The sequence below is a fragment of the Scyliorhinus torazame genome, chromosome 9 (assembly GCF_047496885.1).
Source record: "Scyliorhinus torazame isolate Kashiwa2021f chromosome 9, sScyTor2.1, whole genome shotgun sequence".
Lineage (NCBI taxonomy): Eukaryota > Metazoa > Chordata > Chondrichthyes > Carcharhiniformes > Scyliorhinidae > Scyliorhinus > Scyliorhinus torazame.
Window position 1 is genome coordinate 24,118,636 of NC_092715.1, and position 21,723 is coordinate 24,140,358.

Here is a 21,723-nt window from a genome sequence, read left to right on the forward strand (position 1 = left end):
CCGTTTGCCTGCTGCTTTTGGGATGCTTATGTGGCTTCTACTGTGAAGACCAATACAAAATACTTGTTCAAAGTCTCTGCTACTCCCTTGATTCCCATTATTAATTCCCAGTCTCATTTCTAAGGGACCAATGTTCACTTCAACTACTGTTTTCCTTTCCAAATATTTGTGGAAACTTTTACTGCCTGTTTCTGTATTTCTTGCTAATTTTCTTGCGTACTCTAATTTCTCCCCCTAAGTTGCAAATTTCTAAAATGTTCTCTATCTTCTCGCCCACCACTAGTATTTGCAACATTGTACATCTTTTCTTTCTATTTGATACCATCCTTCACTTCTTTAGTTAGCCATGGATGGTGCATCCTAATTGTACTCATTCTTCCTCAATGGAATATATCTTCACTGAGTTCTGAAATATTTTTTCTGCTTTCGACTGTCATACCTTTTTAGGTTAATATCGCATTCCACAGTAGCCAATTCTGCCTTCATGCCTTTATTTAAGTTTCGGACACGAGCTATGGACCCACATTTCTCACTTGTTATGATCATCCTTGCCTTGAGGTCATTAATTAATCTTGTCTCATTACACATTACCTGGTCTAAAATAGTCTGTTCCCTGTTTGGCTCCAGAACATATTGTTCTTCTAAATGGTCCCAAATACACTTTGAACTTATCCTCCAGGCTACAGTTGCCAATTTGATTTGTGCAGTCTATATGAGATTAAAATTTTCCACAATTATTGCTGTACCTTTCTTACAAACGCCCATTATTTCATGATTTATACTCTACCCGACAGTGCATCTATTGTCAAGGGGTCTGTAAACTACTCCCGCAAGTGACTTTGCTTTGAGACAAAAACAAAAAATAGTGGACAATCACAGCAGGTCTGACAGCATCTGTGAGCGGCACGGTAGCATAGTGGTTAGCACTTGCTTCACAGAGCCAGGGTCCCAGGTTCGATTCCCGGCTTGGGTCACTGTCTGTGCGGAGTCTCCTGTGTCTGCTTGGGTTTCCTCTGGGTGTCCCGGTTTCCTCCCACAAGTCCTGAAAGATGTGCTGTTAGGTGAATTGGACATTCTGAATTCTCCTTCAGTGTACCCGAACAGGCGCCGGAATGTGGCGACTAGGGGCTTTTCACAGTAACTCCATTGCAGTGTTAATGTAAGCCTACTTGTGACAATAAATATTATTATAGAAGGGAGCTAACGTTTCGAGTCTGGATAACTCTCAAAGCTTTGACAAGGAGACCTGCGGTGATCGTCCAGTGTTTTCTGTTTCTGTCCATTATGTTGTATCTGTAAAATCTCAGATACTTCGACCAGTATTTCAATCAAAGGCGAACAAAGGACAACAGAAGTGTAAAATTCAATCAAATTTATTTTATAAACAGTAAAATCAGTTACCTATTTCCTGGTGCATTGTCTGTGTGTACCGTTGTTTACTCAAAACAATTAATTCCTGAATAGAGCTCTATTATCTCTTGATGGGTGGTTGATTTACTCAACTGTACGAGTAGAGCGAATTGTTTCTGGATAGGTGATTGATAGCGCAGGTCCAGGCATGTACTGGCAGCTTGTCTGACTCCGTTTGGCCAGGTTTTGAATCAGTCTGTCTGAGGTTGACTGCACTTTGATTTAAAATGTCCAATTCTTAATCTCCAACTCTCTGATGCCCGCGTGCCCTCTCTCTGATGCCCGCGTGCCCTCTCTCTGATGCCCGCGTGCCCTCTCTCTGATGCCCGCGTGCCCTCTCTCTGATGCCCGCGTGCCCTCTCTCTGATGCCCGCGTGCCCTCTCTCTGATGCCCGCGTGCCCTCTCTCTGATGCCCGCGTGCCCTCTCTCTGATGCCCGCGTGCCCTCTCTCTGACGCCCGCGTGCCCTCTCTCTGACGCCCGCGTGCCCTCTCTCTGACGCCCGCGTGCCCTCTCTCTGACGCCCGCGTGCCCTCTCTCTGCCCGCGTGCCCTCTCTCTGCCCGCGTGCCCTCTCTCTGACGCCCGCGTGCCCTCTCTCTGACGCCCGCGTGCCCTCTCTCTGACGCCCGCGTGCCCTCTCTCCGACGCCCGCGTGCCCTCTCTGACGCCCGCGTGCCCTCTCTCTGACGCCCGCGTGCCCTCTCTCTGACGCCCGCGTGCCCTCTCTCTGACGCCCGCGTGCCCTCTCTCTGACGCCCGCGTGCCCTCTCTCTGACGCCCGCGTGCCCTCTCTCTGACGCCCGCGTGCCCTCTCTCTGACGCCCGCGTGCCCTCTCTCTGACGCCCGCGTGCCCTCTCTCTGACGCCCGCGTGCCCTCTCTCTGACGCCCGCGCGCCCTCTCTCTGACGCCCGCGCGCCCTCTCTCTGACGCCCGCGCGCCCTCTCTCTGACGCCCGCGCGCCCTCTCTCTGACGCCCGCGCGCCCTCTCTCTGACGCCCGCGCGCCCTCTCTCTGACGCCCGCGCGCCCTCTCTCTGACGCCCGCGCGCCCTCTCTCTGACGCCCGCGCGCCCTCTCTCTGACGCCCGCGCGCCCTCTCTCTGACGCCCGCGCGCCCTCTCTCTGACGCCCGCGCGCCCTCTCTCTGACGCCCGCGCGCCCTCTCTCTGACGCCCGCGCGCCCTCTCTCTGACGCCCGCGCGCCCTCTCTCTGACGCCCGCGCGCCCTCTCTCTGACGCCCGCGCGCCCTCTCTCTGACGCCCGCGCGCCCTCTCTCTGACGCCCGCGCGCCCTCTCTCTGACGCCCGCGCGCCCTCTCTCTGACGCCCGCGCGCCCTCTCTCTGACGCCCGCGCGCCCTCTCTCTGACGCCCGCGCGCCCTCTCTCTGACGCCCGCGCGCCCTCTCTCTGACGCCCGCGCGCCCTCTCTCTGACGCCCGCGCGCCCTCTCTCTGACGCCCGCGCGCCCTCTCTCTGACGCCCGCGCGCCCTCTCTCTGACGCCCGCGCGCCCTCTCTCTGACGCCCGCGCGCCCTCTCTCTGACGCCCGCGCGCCCTCTCTCTGACGCCCGCGCGCCCTCTCTCTGACGCCCGCGCGCCCTCTCTCTGACGCCCGCGCGCCCTCTCTCTGACGCCCGCGCGCCCTCTCTCTGACGCCCGCGCGCCCTCTCTCTGACGCCCGCGCGCCCTCTCTCTGACGCCCGCGCGCCCTCTCTCTGACGCCCGCGCGCCCTCTCTCTGACGCCCGCGCGCCCTCTCTCTGACGCCCGCGCGCCCTCTCTCTGACGCCCGCGCGCCCTCTCTCTGACGCCCGCGCGCCCTCTCTCTGACGCCCGCGCGCCCTCTCTCTGACGCCCGCGCGCCCTCTCTCTGACGCCCGCGCGCCCTCTCTCTGACGCCCGCGCGCCCTCTCTCTGACGCCCGCGCGCCCTCTCTCTGACGCCCGCGCGCCCTCTCTCTGACGCCCGCGCGCCCTCTCTCTGACGCCCGCGCGCCCTCTCTCTGACGCCCCATCGGTGTTTCAATTTAGCCCCCATGAACCGGGAAGAATTAATTGGGCATTATATGCTATTTGTCGGGGGAAAGACAGTAATGTTATTCTGTTTCTCAATCTAGGAATGAGTCATGATTACTGACCAAGCGCCCTGAAGAGACTAGCAGATTTGGCATGTTGAAAGATGGATTTGATGACAGACGAACTCTTCCCTCCATTTTTTTTGTTGAATTATAGCTTTTGTTCTGTTTGTGCTATGAAGCTGGATCTCTGACTAGTCTTGTTAATCTCAGAGCTGTAAATATGCCAGAACAGCTCATGTGTTATTACTGACGTCTGGGGAATCATGGTGCATCATGAGCTAAATCTAGCGGCTGATGTCATGTATTTTCTCTCCCTCTCTGTGGAGTCTTTCTTGTGGGCAGGATGGCACTCCGAGATTCCCTGTTGGATGAAAACGCATCATTTCAGGGCCTGTTCCAGAAGTGTGGCCTCTTTTATTTCCCTTCAAATATTTTCACAGCTTGTGCCACGCACATTTTGGGCGCTGCATTAATACGCCAGAACAAAAGATCTCTTAATTTCAAGGTTAAAAAAATTATTGTAATACAAATATAGCTTTCCGGTCATCATGTCTCTCACTGTTTACGCTTTTAGAACATAGAGCATGCATTGCAGAAGGAGGCCATTCGGCTTATCGAGTCTGCACCGACCCACTTAAGCCTTCACTTCCACCCTATCCCCTGTAACGCAATAACCCCTCCTAACCTTTTTGGACACGAAGGGCAATTTTACATGATCAATCCACCTAACCTGCACGTCTTTGGACTGTGGGAGGAAACCGGAGCACCCGGAGGAAACCCACGCACACACGGGGAGAATGTGCAGACTCCGCACAGACAGTGACCCAGAGGGGAATCAAGCCTGGCACCCTGTGCTGTGAAGCCACAATGCTATCATGCTGCCCTAATCGTGCAGTTATAGTGCTTTTATAAAGGTGCATATGTTTTTTGTAAGACTCGTGCAGTAGTATCGTCAATAGTTCGAAATAGTTTCTCTCAATGTTACGATATTCGGTATAAATTCTGCACTTCCCTATTCTTTTGCCAACAACAGCAGCCCACACTCGCAAGGGAGAGGTGGTAACGGAGTGGTATTGCCACAGGACTGGTAATGTAGAGACGCAGGGTAATGCTCTGGTTCGTATCCCAGGTGATGGATGATGGTGAAATTTGAATTCAGTAAAAAAAAAATCTGGAATGTCCATGAAACCATGCTTGATTGTCATAAAACCCCACTGGTTCACTAATGCCCTTCAGGGAAGGAAATCTGCTGCCCTTAACTGGTCTGCCCTACATCAGTGTGGTTGGCTGGCAGCTGGGCAATAAATGCTGGCCCACATCCCATGAATGAATTAAAAAAAAAAAATGCACCTTTAAAAGAAGGAACATGCACCTGCAGAAGCTGAAACTTCTCTGCAATTCTGGTCCCCAAATCTTAACTCGCTCCAATCCTCTCCTCAGTGATATTGACAATCTATCTTTAAGATGCTCCTTTAAACATGAAATTTAAAGTGCTCAATTCTTTTTTATTTTCCAATTAAGGGGCAATTTAGCGTGGCCAATCCACCTACCCTGCACATCTTTGGGTTGTGGGTGTGAGGCCCACGCAGACACGGGGAGAATGTGTAAACTCCACACGGACAGTGACCCGGGGCCGGGATCGAATGACGCAGCAGTGCTAACCACCGTGCCGCCCTTAAAAAAAAAAAAAAAAAAAAAAAAAAAAAAAAAAATCATGCGTGTTAACTCAGCTGTTCACTTGCCGTAATATTTCCTGATGTAACTTGGTGTCAAATTTTGTCTGATGAAACTTCTGTGAAACTGCTTGGGATGTTTTACAGTGTTAATACATGGCGTTAACCCACACTAAGTCCTGCACAGTCATCTCGTGTATACTCATCTTGTATTTATTTTCAAACTTTCAGATGTTGTTGAAGACCTTTATTGGGAACCTTAAATCAAGTTCACCGACCATTCGTAGGACTGCAGCCAGCTCTGCTGTTAGCATCTGTCAGCATTCAAGAAAAGCACAGTACTTCTATACTTGGCTGCTGAATGTGCTTTTGGGTATGACGAGTATGGTCAAACGTTGCTGTTAGAAATTTGCGCATGAAATAGAATAAAACAACCATGGAATTCCTACAGTGCCGAAGAAGGACATTCGGTCCATTGAGTCTGCACTGACCCTCTGAGAGAGCACTCTACGTAGGCCCACTTTCCTGCCCTATCCCTGCAACCCCATAGCCCTACCTAATCTACACATCTTTGGGTACTAAGGGGCAATTTTAGCATGGCCAATCCATCTTTGGATTGTGGAAGGAAACTGGAGCACTCAGAGGAAATCCACGCAAACACAAGGAGAACGTGCAAACTTCACACACAGTCACCCAAGGCCGGAATTGAACCTGGTTTCCTGGTGCTGTGAGACAGCAGTGCTAACTCACTGTGCCACTTTAAAATAGTTCAATTTTTAAAATGTTGTTCTCGGTTTGTTCACATCACTCACATGATTGGCATTTTTTTTTACCTATCACTAGTTGTCCTGGGGGGGGGGGGGCTTCTATTTAAATCACTGTTGTCAGTGTAATGAATGCAAATGAATGGAAATCGCTTATTGTCACAAGTAGGCTTCAAATGAAGTTACTGTGAAAAGCCCCTAGTCGCCACATTCCGGCGCCTGTTCGGGGAGGCTGTTACGGGAATTGAACCGTGCTGCTGGCCTGCCTTGGTCTGCTTTAAAAGCCAGCGATTTAGCCCAGTGTGCTAAACCAGCCTCTTTTAGTGCTATTCTAGGCTTTGACCCATGAAAGAATGGTAATGCATTTACACTCTTGAGTTATCTTGTGTGAATTAGCAGTGCTCGTGTTCCCACAGTGTTAACTGCTCTTCCTCCTAGCGTCCTCTTTCGTGTTTGAAATCTTACTGTTCACCTGAGCCTTAAAAGAAAATCCAGTCTTAATCTGCTGCTGCTTTATCTTCACCTTGAAGATCACGCTGACTCCAAAATAACCCAGTCCCTGTTAGGGATTTATTCCGAGAGTGGATGCAGTTCAGGCAATGCTTCCTGAGGAAGCTTGTACAGAAGAAAGTTCTGTTTAAGGACTCTGGTCAAAAGAATGTAGGAAAGAAGAATGTAAGCAAGGAGGAGAGAAAGGAAACAAAATTGTGCAGTATAGACCGTTAGGAATGAATGAATGAATGAAAAAATAATACTAAACAATCATCTTCAACAGTGAAGAGTAAAGCACCTCACACTGTGCCTGCATGTGGCAGGCTGTTTTATGCAGGGCAAGATCCCACTGACAATTAAATTAATCACTGATTGATGTGCTCTTAAAAGTTGCACTGGTACTCGTGCATGATTCAAGCACAGGGCTTGCTTAGGCAACTAAAATCAAATAATTTGGAATTGGCATAAAAACCCAGACCAGCTGAGCATGGCTTGCAGCACTGCTTTGCAGAACCCTTGCTTGGAGAACTGGTGCCATTATCTCCAGTCTCCGGCAGCATGTTTTTCTGATGGTGGTGTTGCTATCCTTCGAGTGCCTCCTTGGGATCTTTCAATAGTAAATTGCCATTGAGGGAGAATGGCGGTAGATTCGCAAGAGAATTGGGGAGGGTTAAGAGAAAGTAAAGTTCTGTGGGAAACTTTCACCTATTGTGCATGAGGATACCTTAATATTTGTGGTGTATGCCTGATATCTTAAAATGTATAATAGCATTGATGTGCAAAGTTATTTGGTTGTGTAATCTTTAAAGCAACTCATTACAGTTAACTAGGACATTATTACACAAAAAGAGGACTCCTGGCATTAGATCAGTCCTGGTCTCATTGAAGAGCGGAGTAGACTCATGGGCCAAATGGCCAACTTCTCCTGGCCTTATGGTCATGGATTAAAGGTGAATGGACAGAAGGTAAAAGAATAGGAATAAGTGGTATTTTTCAGGTTTGCATGTTGTAACTAGTGGTGTGCTGCACAGATCAGTACATGAGCCTCCATATTAACTTTTTGAAATTTAAATTTAGAGTACCCAATTCTTTTTTTTTCAATTAAGGGGCAATTTAGCGTGCCAATCTACCTATCCTGCCCATCTTTGGGTTGTGGGAGGTGAGACCCTTGCAGACACTGGGAGATGCGCAAACACCACATGGATAGTGACCCAGGGCCGGGATCAAACCTGGGTCCTTGGCACCATGAGGCAGCAGCGCTAACCACTGCACCGCCCTGCCGCCAGAGCCTTTATATTATGACTTAAATGAAGGGACCAAGCTAATGTATCCAGGTTTGCAGCGTATACAAAGTTAGGTGGGAATGTCAGCTGTTGAGGGAGGGTGCAAAGAGGCTGCAGAGGGATATGGATTGGTTAAATATGATCCGCTTTTTACTTTTCCTACAAAAGTGGATAACTTCACCACATTGTATTCCATCTGCCATGAGAACATGGCAGATGGAATACAATGTGGTGAAGTAATCCACGTTTGTAGGAAAAGTAAAAAGCGGATCATATTTAAATTGAAGGAAGTGAAAAGGTGGGAGTAGCAGGACATTGTCTTATGATTTTCCAAATCAAGCAGAGTCAACATGATTTTGCCAACAGGAAATCTTGTTTGACAAATGGGTTTTTGAGGATGCAGTAAGCAGCGTGGATAAATGAAAGCCAGTAGATGTTGCGTATTTGGATTTCCAACGGCATTCGATAAAGTGCCACGTGAAAGGCTACTGCGGAAGATATGAGGTCATGGCGTTGGGGACGTTATATTAGCATGGATCACGGGTTGACTAACTAACAAGAAACAGAGTCTGGATAAATGGGTAATTTTCAGGTTGGCAAAAGTAATTGGTGCCGCAGGAATCCATGCTGGATGAAGACACAGAGACTATATTGTAGCCAGATTTTCTGATGATACAAAGGATGGAAGGCAAGTTGTGAGGAGTCTGCAAAATGATATGGCAAGATTAACTCGGTGAGCAAAAAATTAGTAGATGGGGTATAATGTGGGAAAATGGAGATTGTCCACTTGGGTAGGAATTATAGAAAAGCAGAATATTATTTAAATGGAGCGACACTGCAGAATGGTGCAGTGCAGAGTGACCTAGGTGTTCCTGTACATGCATAGAATGTCGTCTTGCCACATCATGAAAGCAATGCCAACCGGTTGTCATAATTTCACGTTTGCTTAGGTGCAAGTGATATACGTGGCTTCTGCCAAATGATTTTAGTTGACTGGAAAAAGGGGATGAATTCATGGCTTATTTTCTGTTGCAGGCTTTATGGTCCCTGTGGAAGAAGACCGACACACTCCACTTATTTTGGGGGTAATGCTCACGCTTCGGTATCTGATGCCTTTACTGCGGCAACAAGTGAAGGACACAAGTCTACGAGGTAGCTTTGGTGTGACCCGGAAAGAGGCTGAAATCTCCCCTTCCTTGGAGCAGCTTATACAGGTATTGTATTCCGGTCAAACGTAACGGAAGTTCACTTCAAATAGATTTGATTCTGCTACTGATGCTCTCCATTTCACCTCAATCAAGTAAATCTTCCCTTGAAATCTCATGATTCAGCCTCAATTATTTTTAATTTTTTTTTCATGGGATGTGGGCATTGCTAGTTAGGGCATTTATAGCCTATCTCATTCCACAGTATAAATATTTCCCACTTTCTCTGTCTGTTAGCTTTGACAAAGAGTCATCGGACTCGAAACGTTAGCTCTTTTCTCTCCCTGCAGATGCTGCCAGACCTGCTGAGATTTTCCAGCATTTTCTCTTTGGTTTCAGGTTCCAGCAGCCGCAGTAATTTGCTTATAGCCCATCTTCATTTGCTCGTCAGAAAGTGGTGGTGAACCGCCTTCCTGAACTGCTGCAATCCATGGGTGGGGTTACGGGGATAGGGTGGAGATGTGGGCTTAAGTAGGGTGCTCTTTCCAAGGGCCGGTGCAGAACCGATGGGTCCTTCTGCACTGTCAAGGCTATGATTCTATGATGTGGTGTAGATACACGCACAGTTGCCACTAGCAAGATGTGTATTACATCTATTTTTGTATCTGTTATTAAGTATGTCGAGTCGGAGATTGGGGAGATGGTGGCGGAGTGGTAATGTCCTTGGACTACTAATCCAGAGGCCCAGGCCCTGGGAACGTATGTTCAAATCCCATCTCTAATTGCCCTTGAGAATATGTTGGCGAGCTGCCTTGTACCACCACAGTCCATGTAGGTGAATCCACAGTGCTGTTAGGGAGGGAGTTGGAGGATTTCAACCCAGACCGTGCCGACGAATAAATCTGGAATTGAAAGCTAGTTTCGGTAGTGATGACCTTGAAACTATCATTGTTCTTGTAAAATCACATCTGTATTTTCTTCCTTTGGGGCAGGCTATCTGCCGTCCTTACCTGGGTCTGGTCTACAGTATGACTCCAGATCCACAGCAATGTGGTTGACTCTTAACTGCCCTCTGAAATGGCCTACCAAGCCACTCTGTTCAAAGCCAATTAGGCAACAAATGCTGGCCTTGGCAGCAAAGCTCACATCCCATAAAAGAATAGATTTTTTAAAAAATGTAGGAGCACATCTGGATCACAAGCAGCAGTGAGGGAATTAACCAAGGAGAACTCGCTGGCTTGTCTTCGAATTTTGGCTTCGGGATATTTCACGCCTAACTGAGCGGGAACCCAGAGTTTGGTTTAATGTTTCATCAGAAAGACAACTGCTTCAACGGTGCAGCACTCTTTTAATTTTATATTTGAATGTGCATTTGAACAAGTTTTTCTTCAATAAAAAGAATGCAAAAACTAGCTTTCAGAAAAGGCACGAACTTTCAAATGGTGAAAATGTGGCTGAGACTTGCAATGTTAATCTGCGGTGTTATCGCTTTCATGTGGCTGATTGACCTACAATGGGTCTGCAGCATTCTCTTTGCGAGTGATATTTTTCAAAAGAAATGCTTTCCCTCTAAAGCTGCGTTTAATGGAACATTTGCATTGTTCTTGCCAGCAAAGTGACCAGCTGAGACTCTTGTTTTCTTTGGTTACAGGCGTACGAATTGACACTACACTACACTCAGCACCGGGACCACAATGTGGTGACGGCAGCCTTGGAGATGCTGCAGCAACTGTTCCGTACCCCTCCTCCGGAGCTACTCAGGGCCCTGACGACTTCCAGCAGCATTACCAGAGTTAGCATCGCTCGCGATGACAGCTCAAACCGGGTTCGCAGCGGAAGCATTGTGGAACTGATAGGCAAGTTGTCTGAATTTTGCTCCTTCCTCAGTGTGCGCGTCTGTGATGCGCGCGTCTGTGCGCGCGCGCCACGTCTGTGTGTGCATGTGCACGTGCGTGTGTGGACTGCTGCAGTTAATTAAGTTTGTTCAACTGGTTTTTCATTCATCGTGATACACAGTTAAACCCAAGTATGCCTATCCTAAGCTGTAGCCGATAATCAAGGCAGGTGGATAGAGTTAATACACAATCGATCATGATCTAATTGAATGACCGAACAGGTTCAAGGGGCTGAATGGCCTTCTTTTGTTCTCGCAATCCTTGAGTGAATGACAGCTGAAATGCTTTAAATTGCATGGATAAATTCACCAAACGTAACTGCCATTTGCTAACGAGTAGAAGTATAAAGTGATGAGTTAAATAAAATCTGTTAACTCATTAGCAGGTGCCTGTTTAGAGATTAGGATACTTTTTATCCATCATCTCAATGCAGATTCAAGGACCAAGAAATATTGAGACATCTGATCAATAACTTTGATTCACAATCATGCCAACATAACTTGTTATATGAAGTCTTCCTAAAATTGGCATCATATGTATTAAAGACTTATACTCATCAAGGCTGGTGAACAGACTTCTGTCCTTGCCTCCGAATAGCCCTCGGCCAAATCATGCAGAATGTACCTAAAGTACAACAGTGTAGTGTGTACTTGTATGGTTGACTGCTGAGTCCTAATGTATCTTTGCTTTCTGTGTCAATATATCAACTTGTCGAGTAGTGAAGTAAGCTGCTATCATTCAGTCCACAAGCCAATTGAAGTCTTTTAGGTTTATTGCACTGTGGATGTTCCCCATGCTTGAATGCTCAGTGGGATTCTCCTTAACCTTTAATCCTTTAACTCTTCCAATCGTCATTGCAAAAAGGGGCTTATTCTGCCCGTATGATCCCTAGATGTCTCCCAAGCACCTCGAGGTCTCTTCAGTAATCAACATTCCGTTCACACACACACACGCATCTCCATTTGGTTGTGTCTGTCTAGTGTGTTTTAACGTAACACCTACAGTTATTCCAGCTTAATAATGTAATACCAACTCTTTTATTGGAATCCGAATGCTAAAGCGCAAAAGGAGGTCATTTTGTGCATAAATTCTAGATTTCAAATCTTTCCCATTGAGTATTCTCCATGTGTTGTTTCTGATTTGGCTTTGATGCAACTTAGAGCAGAGCAGAATCAATTTCCTTGGTTTAAGAGAGTTTGGCGGGAGAGGAGTGCAATTTAATTCCATCACTCACTGCAAAGGCAGAGTTGATGCGATTTAATTGCCTGATGGGCACCAGCTCTGCTTGATTTAACTCAGTGGCGCACACGGACGCGGAGCGGGATTCCTTCTCCGTGCTACAGTAAACTTCAAGTCTGGGTTAGGAAGAGAGGATGAAAATCAGCTGGAGCTATGCGGTGACTCTGGCGGGAAAATAACCGGTGAATCTGGCTGGAAAATATGTAAGTATTGATGTTAAGTGAGGACAGAATCTGGCTTTGTTGAGTGTGCAGTCACCTCTATTCCCCCCAACTTTAACAGTTAGTTACTGTTTTAACTTGAGTAAGAGCGCTGATTCTAAATAAGATACTGGAGGGTAACTAGTACCGGTGATATTGTACCGCAGGAGCAGTCGACACGGAGGAAAAATAGACACAAAATAAGACAATAGGAATATGAACTGGTCTAGTAGAATTGAAGTGTGGGTGGCACGGTAGCACAGTGGTTAGCACAGTTGCGTCATTGTGCCAGGGTCCCAGGTTCGATTCCCGGCTTGAGTCACTGTCCACGTAGAGTCTGCATGTTCTCCCCATGTCTGCGTGGGTTTCCTCCGGATGCTCCGATTTCCTCCCACAAGCCCCGAAAGACGTGCTGTTAGGTGAATTGGACGTTCTGAATTCTCCCTCTGTGTATCCGAACAGGCGCCGGAGTGTGGCGACAAGGGGCTTTTCACGGTAACTTCATTGCAATGTTAATGTAAGCCTAATTGTGGCAATAAAGATTATTAAGTATCTCATATTAAATATTTTCTCATTCATTTCTCATTAATTAAGCAAACGTGACAGCGATTTGGTAAATTGCCATATCAGTATTCTACAAGTTTAATCTTTTTACAGTAAATTTGGACCTCCATTTATGCTATTATATTTTGAATATATTGTGATATAAAATGGATAATTGTAATTTATGAATCCATATATCCTAGTCACTCTCTCCTCTTGTGACAGTCCCGCCATTCCTGGAATCAGTCTGGTAAACCTTCGCTGCACTCCCTCGAGAGCAAGAATATCCTTCCTCAGATAAGGAGACCAGAACTTCGCACACTACTCCAGGTGTGGCCTCACCAAGGCCCTGTAGAACTGCAGCAACACATCCCTGCTCCTCATTACAACAAGCTGTGTAAATTTTCCTCTCCTCTTCTCCCTTCTGGCTTTTCGTTTGGCAGTTCAGTATTGATGGATTCAGCTGGTTTCAGTGCAGGGGACTGGTAAAACGCTATCAAATATTTGAGTGGTGCCGTGCTTCAATCTGATCCCTCGCACCAACTGTAGGCGGTGAGGGCTGGAAGGGAGCACAATGTAAATCATGGTGAAAATTGGATGAAGTGACCATGTGAAGAGCAAGGAATTGAAGTTCTGCTGATGAAACCTTGTGTGCTTTTTATTGCATGCTCAGGAGTCTGCAGTAGAGTAATGCACATGATTCTTGGCAGGGCTTCCTGCTCTTCTTGTTAAGTGCATCATGTTATGGACAGTTGGAAAAAAAAAATCAGATTTTTTTAATGGAGCATTTCCAATTTACTGAATTGAAGCAGTTTGTCATGGCAAATCAGTTTCTCATAGGAAATGAAAAATAATGGGATTGCTTGGCTTTTACTTTCATGCTAATGGGTTTGAGCTGGGCTGTCAGGACTTTACAAGACTTGATGGAAATGAAAAATAAATAAGTCATGCATCAATGTGCCTGAACAATATCTGTTGTCGTCAAAACACAACACCGCTGACTAAATACATCTGGACAAGGCATTTAATTCATGCCAAGTTTGATTTGTTTATCAATTCTTATCGCCTTTTCTTTCCCAACTATCTATAGAAGAAAGGACCAATACAATGTCATTGGCTTTGTGTTCCTCTCCCGGCAACAACTGAGCATTTCACATAGTCATAGATGTTTACAGCATGGAAACAGGCCCTTCGGCCCAGCTTGTCCATCCATGCTGCCCAGTTTCTATAACTAAGCTAGTCCCACTTGCCCGCATTTGGCTCAAATCCCTCTATACCCACCCTGCCCACGTAACTGTCTAACTGTTTTATAAAGGATAAAATTGTACCCCCCTCTACCACTGCCTCTGGCAGCTCGTTCCAGATGCTCACCACCTTCTGTATGAAGAAATTTCCACTCTGGTCTCTTTTGTATCTCTCCTCTCTGACCTTAAACCTATGCCCTCTAGTTCTCGACTCCTCTACCTTTGGGGAAAAGATGTTGACTATCGACCTTATCTATGCCCCTCATTATTTTATAGACCTAGAATTGTCCTTTCCTCTAGTCTTAATATTTACATTTCAAATTCTGTGGCTGTGTCATTTTCACATTTTATAGCATGTTTGCTGCCATCTCATGGTAGAGGCAAGGTACAGTTTCGGTGATGGACATTTCCAGCACCACTACCTGCTGCTTTTAACACAGTGTCCCGTCTGTTGGGTCGGAATAGAATTAACCATTCTGGCCAATGTGTAAACTATTTGTTCATTGCTGCCACTAGGGTTTTGGCAAAGTGCAATGGAGGACGAGATTTCAACCATGGCGGAAGTGTCCAGAATTACACTGATGGGTGTTGCCCGTTCACATTCGTTTGGGTCTAAAATGAGAACCTTGAAGTCTGTCAGTCATGCAGTGATTACAGATCTATCACTGGTTGGACCAATACAAGTACAAATGTGGAGGTGGGGGGGGGGCGGGGGTGTAAGCTGCTGGCTTGAATAGCTGCAGTCCATCTGTGTAAGTACACTGACGATAGGGCAGCACAGTGGTTAGCACTGCTGCCTCACGGCGCGAGGGTCCCAGGTTCAATCCCGGCCCCGGGTCACTGTCCGTGTGGAGGTTCCACATTCTCCCCGTGTCTGCGTGGGTCTCGCCCACCACAACCCAAAGAAGTGCAGGGTAGATGGATTGGCCACGCTAATTTGCCCCTTAATTGGAAAACAAAAACAGATTTTTTAAAAGGACACTGACAATATTGTTAGGAAGGGAGTTCCAGGACTTTGACCCACTGACCATGAAGGAATGGGAATATCGCATCAGCATGATCGGTGGCTTGGAGGGGAACATGTTCCCATGTACTTGTATGGCTGGTTCAGTTTAGTTTCTGGTCAATGGTAACCCCAGGATTTTGATACTGGGGGGGTTTCAATGATGGAAATGCCATTGAATGTGAAGGGCCGATGGCTCGATTATCTCTTGCTGGGCATGATCATTGCCTAGCACTTGTGTGGCATGAATATTACTTGCCACTTATCAGCCCAAGCCTGAATGCTCTGCAAATCTTGTTGCATTTGGAAAGAATTACTTTAGTATCTAAGGCGTCTTGAATGTTGCTGAATATTGTGTAATCATCCATGCATACAGGAGTTTCTGACCTTATGATGGAGGAAAGGCCATTGATGAAGCAGTTGAAGAGGGTTGGGCCTAGAAACTCCTATAATCATAGAATCCCTACAGTGCAGAAGGAGGGCATTCAGCCCATTGAGTCTGTACCGACCCTCTGAAAAGCCACCTCGACCCAATCCCCCGCACTATCCCCGTAACCCACCGAACCTTTTGGACACTTAAGGGAAATTTAGCATGGCCAGTCCACCTAACTTGCACATCTTTAGAATGTGGGAGGAAACTGGAGCACCCGGAGGAAACCCACACAGACACAGGGGTGCACACTCCACACAGACAGTCACCCGAGGTCAGAATCAAACCCAGGCCCCTGGCGCTGTGAGACAACAGTGCTAGCCACTGAGTCACCAAGATGTCCTAGTTCTGAGATGGTTGGCCTCCTTTCACAACCATCTTCCTTTATGCTAGTTATGACTCCAACCATTGTATTTCCCCCTTTATTTCCATTGACTGCAGTATTGCTAGGGCTCCTTGATGCCACATTCTTGTTACATGCCTTGATGTCAAGTGCAGTAACTTGTGCCTCACCCCCTGAACTCAGCTGCTCTGACCATGTTTGGACCAAGGCTGGAATGAGGTCAGGAGCTGAGTGATCCTGGCGGAATCCACACTGAGCATTGATGAGCAGGTTATTGGTGAGCAAGTGCTGTTTTGTAATGCTGTTGGCAAAATCTTCCACACTTCGCTGATCGAGAGTAGACTGATGGGGGTAACTGGCCGGATAGGATTTGTCTCGCTTTTTGTGGACAGGGCATAACTGGATATATTTCTGGAGCACAGCTCCTTCCTCGGGTGATTCAGTTGAGGAAGGAGCTGTGCTCCGAAAGCTAGTAATTCGAAACAAACCTGTTGGACTTTAACCTGGTATTTTAAGACTTCTTACTGTGCCCACCCCAGTACAACACTGGCATCTCCACATCATGGATATATTTTGGCATTGTTAGTTAAATGCCAATATTCTAGCTCTACTGGAACAGCTTGGCTAGGGACTTGGCAAGTTCTAGAGCACAAGTCTTAAGTACTAATACCACAAATTTGGCAGGGCCTTTCCAGCACCTTCAGCCATCTCTTGTTATCACATGGTGAATTGAATTGGATGAAGGCATTTATCTATGGATGTTGGGGATGATAATCATCAAGTGGGGGTTATGCCAGGTCATGAGATTACAGATTGTGGTTGAATGTAATTTTCTGCCACTGCTGATGGTCCACAGCATCTTGTGGCTGCCCAGTTTTGACCTGCCCTGAATCTAGTCTGGTAGATATTCCTATACGACCCGGCCAGCTTGGTCGGTAACAGTGCTATTGAGCCACTCTTCCCATATTTTCCCCCTTTGTTGCCACAACATCGAGGTGCGTCAGCTGAGGGCAGTTGGTTTCTTTGCCTGTGTTTGATCTTATTAATGAGACCGCGCAGGATCCATTATCAAGTTTGAGGAATCCCACAGCAACCCTCTTCTGACTGTATGTCCCCTGTACCATCACCCCTGGTGGGGCTGCCCTGCTGGTGGGACAGGATGTGCCCTGGGGGTGGTAATGGACGTGTCTGGGACATTGGCTGTAAGTTATGATTTGGTGAGTTTGACCATTGATTGGACTCTGGGGCCACTCTTTAAATTTTGGCACACGGCCCAGATGTTACTGAGGAGGATTTTGACGTTTTTAACTGGACAGTGTGGGCTGTTTTCGATTCAGATGCTCAGGTTGACGTCAGAGGCTTGGTCCAATTTTATTCTTGTTTTATACTTTTCTGCAGTAGTCTGGTAGAACTGAGTGGCATACAAAGCTATTTCAGATAGCAGTTAAGAGTCAGCCACTTGTGCGCCCATGTTAGATTGTCTTCACTTAATTTGATGGTCCCGTTTTCCTATCATTTCCAGCTTGCACATATCAACAAAGTCCCTTCTCCCGATATAGTGGTTCACATTAGTAACAGCCTTGGATTTGGTACGTGCAATTTTTTGGAAGAAGGCAGTTGGTCTCACTAGTGTGTTTGGTACAGATGATTGATCCTTCCTTGGTTCTATGATGGCGCATGAGGCAGACAAACCACATGCTTACATCTGTGTCCTTGGCTAGGTTTTCCAAGAACAAGTTGGTGTCCTGTCAAGCCTATAGCTTGAGGGGCGTTGCTCCGCATTCAAGCACGGCTGACCTTGAGACACCCCCATTCTTGCTACCTGCCTGCGCTTTCCACCTGGAAGGAATTGCAAGTTGATGATCAATCTCTTTATGAACGAGTCTTCTATGGCCATCAGTTCTGGCGTGGCCTCAAGCCCAGAGCTTCTGGCTCAGAGACGAGGCGCTACCCAATGTATTCCAACACCTCCCGATTGATTGATCACCACCCTGGATATCATTGCTTCTGGGTCTGTAATTTCTGTTCAAATCGTAGAACCACAATAGCAAATTTCTGTGTTTAAGAGTAGAAATCTGTGGACTGTTGGCTAACCTGAACGGTATGGGTGCAAATTGCAGGGCTTTCCAATTGTGCCGATTGAGATGTCCAGCACCTATAAATCAGAATTAGTTAGCAGTGTTTCCATTCTGAATGCAGAGGTAATTTACAAGGAAGTGATTTCTCTCTCAATTTCTTGTACATATGTTTTGTATGAATTGCATTTGAGTCCAGTATGGGTTGCAGACTATCTTTGTGGCATGATATTTCTTCTATCCTCTTTTTTTTTTTCTTCTATTCTATTGCATGCAGCTGGAGGAGGTTCTCCTTGCAGTCCTGCTATCCTCAGGAAGCAGAAAGGTGACTATCCATGATCCTTACAGTATCTGTTATTGAACTGTGAATTTCTAGCTGCCTTCTTCCTTCAGTCCTTTAGCTACTTTACAAATGTCTGACATACTGTGTGTCGCTGTCACTAGGATTTCAATAAAGCTCGTGCAATGGTGGATAGAACTTTCACAATTCGGAAAACGTCCCAAATTAAGATTACAGATTTTACCCTTGCTTTGGCTCTGAGAGCTGCGTCAATGCTGTGGTTGCCAGTCTTGATGTAATAATTTTAATTGTCAATTAATATCCTGCTGTATTAAATTCCAGTGAGCTTTGTGAGGCTTAGTGGTACCAATATCCTAGTGACAGCACTGCTTTAGATTGCTGACGACAGCGGGGTGCGAGAAAACTTGGTAACTATATTTGGTAAGGACTGACGCAGCCTGCAGTAAACCCGAATTTCTCCATGTTTTGGACTAAGGAAAAGCTGTCACTGTGTACGCCTTGTGTTTGTAGTGATAACCCAGCCCTCCACCCCCCCCCCCCCAATAGTTCTAACTTTGACATGGGACCAAGTGTTCCATGTGGGCTGTCATCGAAAGTGACTGATTCCAACGGGAAGACTTTGTAGGGGTTGAGTTGCAGTATCCCTTATTCATAGGCCTTGTTCACACACAGTTCATCGCAGCGCCCTCTCGGACCAACCAGTGAACAATAACTGTCAATTGACCCAGCAACGGGCAAATCCTTGATTAATAAATTAAAATGTTAATCAGATGTTGTAAGAAACCTGGCAAATTGGGTAATCTTTCTTTCAGTGAGTGCACTTCAAATAATATTAAATGTGCTTTATGACGTTTTGGAGAAGTGATAATCACGATATAATTTCACTGTTCCTTTCTCTTTCTCGCTCTCTCTGTTCTCCTCCCCCCCCCCCCAAAACCACCACCACATATGTCCAAGTTGACAAGTTTGTGTATGAGGAATTAGGTACTTGTTGGGACATGGCCACACCATGTGGAATAGTGCATGTTTTAGGAGCACTGCTGCCACTTTTATATGTTTAAATTTAGAAACTGCGCCAACTGTTCAATTTAGCTAGTTGCTAAAATGTATTAAACCCCTGCACACTATGATGAGGGGGAGAGGCACACTCCTTCCCTGAATGGATTGTGATGCACAGCTTTGCACTGTAATAACGATAATGATGATGCTGCGATGCAGTTTGACTTGATGCCATATTGATTTTTACTTGTGCATTTCATTTTTGCATTATTTTGACTTTTAGTTAGTTTGAAATTAATTGAATCACTTGAGTGTTGGGTGAGAATGTGTCAATATAAATAGGTCAACATTGCGTATCTTTCAAAACTTTTGTGGTCGCTTCACCAAACCTATATCGTGCCAACATTCGGCTGAGATAGACAGATCTTTGGTGTCCCAGGGTATTAAGGGCAGTGGGTGGGAGAGGGAAGTTGAAGCCTAAGATCTGCCATGATCATATTGAATGGCGGAGCAGACTTGATGGGCTATGGGTCCTACTCCTGTTCCTATTTCTTCTGTTAGTCACTGCACTACGAATTGGCTACTTGCATGCACAACACTTTGAAACAGGCTGGGGGTCTTGTCTATAGGAAAGACTGAAGACGTTTAGGTTATGAAAAGTTGAGTAGACGCAGAAATGTTTCTGCTTGTGTGTGAGATCAAAACTAGGGGCCACAACAGTAGACTCTAATAGACCTAATAGGGCATTCAGGAGAAACTTTTATACCCAGAGAATTTTCGAATCTTTACAGTGAGAAGGAAGCCATTCGGCCCATTGAATCTTCACTGCCCCTCTGAAAAAGCACCCTACCTGGTCCCATTCCCCATGCCTTGCCCTCATAGCCTTGCACATTCCTTCTTTTCAGATAGCAATCCAGTTTGCTTTTGAATACCTCGATTGAACCTTCTTCCACAACCCTCTCAGGAAGTTCGTTCCAGCCTCCAACCCCAACCACCCCCCGAGTGAAAGATATTTTCCTCCCATCAAGCCTACTCCTTTTGCCCATTATTTTGAATCATAGAATTTACAGCGCAGAAGGAGGCCATTCAGCCCATCGAGTCTACACCGGCCCTTGCAAGAGCACCCTAATTGGGCAAGGAAAGGGAAAGACTACTGGGGGAGATCTTAAGGGTGGACAGGGAATTTGCAGAGACCCCGGAAGAGGGACTGTACAGGGAGAGACGACGACTCCAGACGGAGTTCGACCTTCTGACCACCAGGAGGGCGGAGGTGCTGTGGAGGAAGGCACAGGGGGTGAGGTATGAGTATGGGGAAAAAGCTAGTCGCCTGTTGGCCCATCAGCTGCGAAAGAGGACAGCGGCGAGGGAGATAGGGGGAATTAGAGACGAAAAGGGAGCTACGGTGCGGAGAGCAGGGAAGATAAATGAGGTGTTAAAGACCTTCTACGAAGGACTGTTATAGGTCCCAACCCCCGGAGGGAAAAGAGGAGATGCGGCAGTTCCTGGATCAATTGAGGTTCCCGAGGGTGGAGGAGCAGGAGGTGGAAGGCCTGGAGGCACCAATTGGGGTGGACGAGGTTATTAAGGGGCTGGGGAATATGCAGACAGGGAAGGCTCCGGGACCAGATGGGTTCCCGGTGGAATTTTATAGAAAATATGTGGACCTGCTGGCCCCGCTGTTGGTGAGGACTTTTAATGAGGCCAGGGGAACAAAGAACAAAGAAATGTACAGCACAGGAACAGGCCCTTCGGCCCTCCAAGCCCGTGCCGACCATACTGCCCGACTAAACTACAATCTTCTACACTTCCTGGGTCCGTATCCTTCTATTCCCATCCTATTCATATATTTGTCAAGATGCCCCTTAAATGTCCCTATCGTCCCTGCTTCCACTACCTCCTCCGGTATTGAGTTCCAGGCACCCACTACCCTCTGCGTAAAAAACTTGCCTCGTACATCTACTCGAAACCTTGCCCCTCTCACCTTAAACCTATGCCCCCTAGTAATTGACCCCTCTACCCTGGGGAAAAGCCTCTGACTATCCACTCTGTCTATGCCCCTCATAATTTTGTATACCTCTATCAGGTCGCCCCTCAACCTCCTTCGTTCCAGTGAAAACAAACCGAGTTTATTCAATCGCTCCTCATAGCTTATGCCCTCCATACCAGGCAACATTCTGGTAAATCTCTTCTGCACCCTCTCTAAAGCCTCCACATCCTTCTGGTAGTGTGGCGACCAGAATTGAACACTATACTCCAAGTGTGGCCTAACTAAGGTTCTATACAGCTGCAACATGACTTGCCAATTCTTATACTCAATGCCCCGGCCAATGAAGGCAAGCATGCCGTATGCCTTCTGGACTACCTTCTCCACCTGTGTTGCCCCTTTCAATGACCTGTGGACCTGTACTCCTAGATCTCTTTGACTTTCAATACTCTTGAGGGTTCTACCAGTCACCGTATATTCCCTACCTGCATTAGACCTTCCAAAATGCATTACCTCACATTTGTCCGGATTAAACTCCATCTGCCATCTCTCCGCCCTAGTCTCCAAACAATCTAAATCCTGCTGTATCCTCCGACAGTCCTCATCGCTATCCGCAATTC

At 46.8% G+C, this 21,723-nt stretch overlaps 1 protein-coding gene across 10 annotated transcripts in view; it reads left to right on the plus strand.

Moving 5' to 3' along the window:
- The window catches only part of htt (huntingtin), a 310,292-nt gene that overhangs the window by 37,643 nt on the left and 250,926 nt on the right, over positions 1 to 21,723 (plus strand). For 7 of the 10 annotated variants that reach the window (XR_011948987.1, XM_072515702.1, XM_072515706.1 and 4 more), the window contains exons 7-10: positions 5,395 to 5,536; positions 8,738 to 8,916; positions 10,499 to 10,703; positions 18,097 to 18,144. Coding sequence is in view for 9 of the 10 variants with exons in the window: in XM_072515702.1 (XP_072371803.1) it covers positions 5,395 to 5,536; positions 8,738 to 8,916; positions 10,499 to 10,703; positions 18,097 to 18,144 (574 nt within the window). In the remaining variant the exon portion in view is untranslated. The remainder of the gene's footprint in view (positions 1 to 5,394; positions 5,537 to 8,737; positions 8,917 to 10,498; positions 10,704 to 18,096; positions 18,145 to 21,723) is intronic. The other 3 variants (XM_072515707.1, XM_072515708.1, XM_072515709.1) reach the window with 1 other exon arrangement.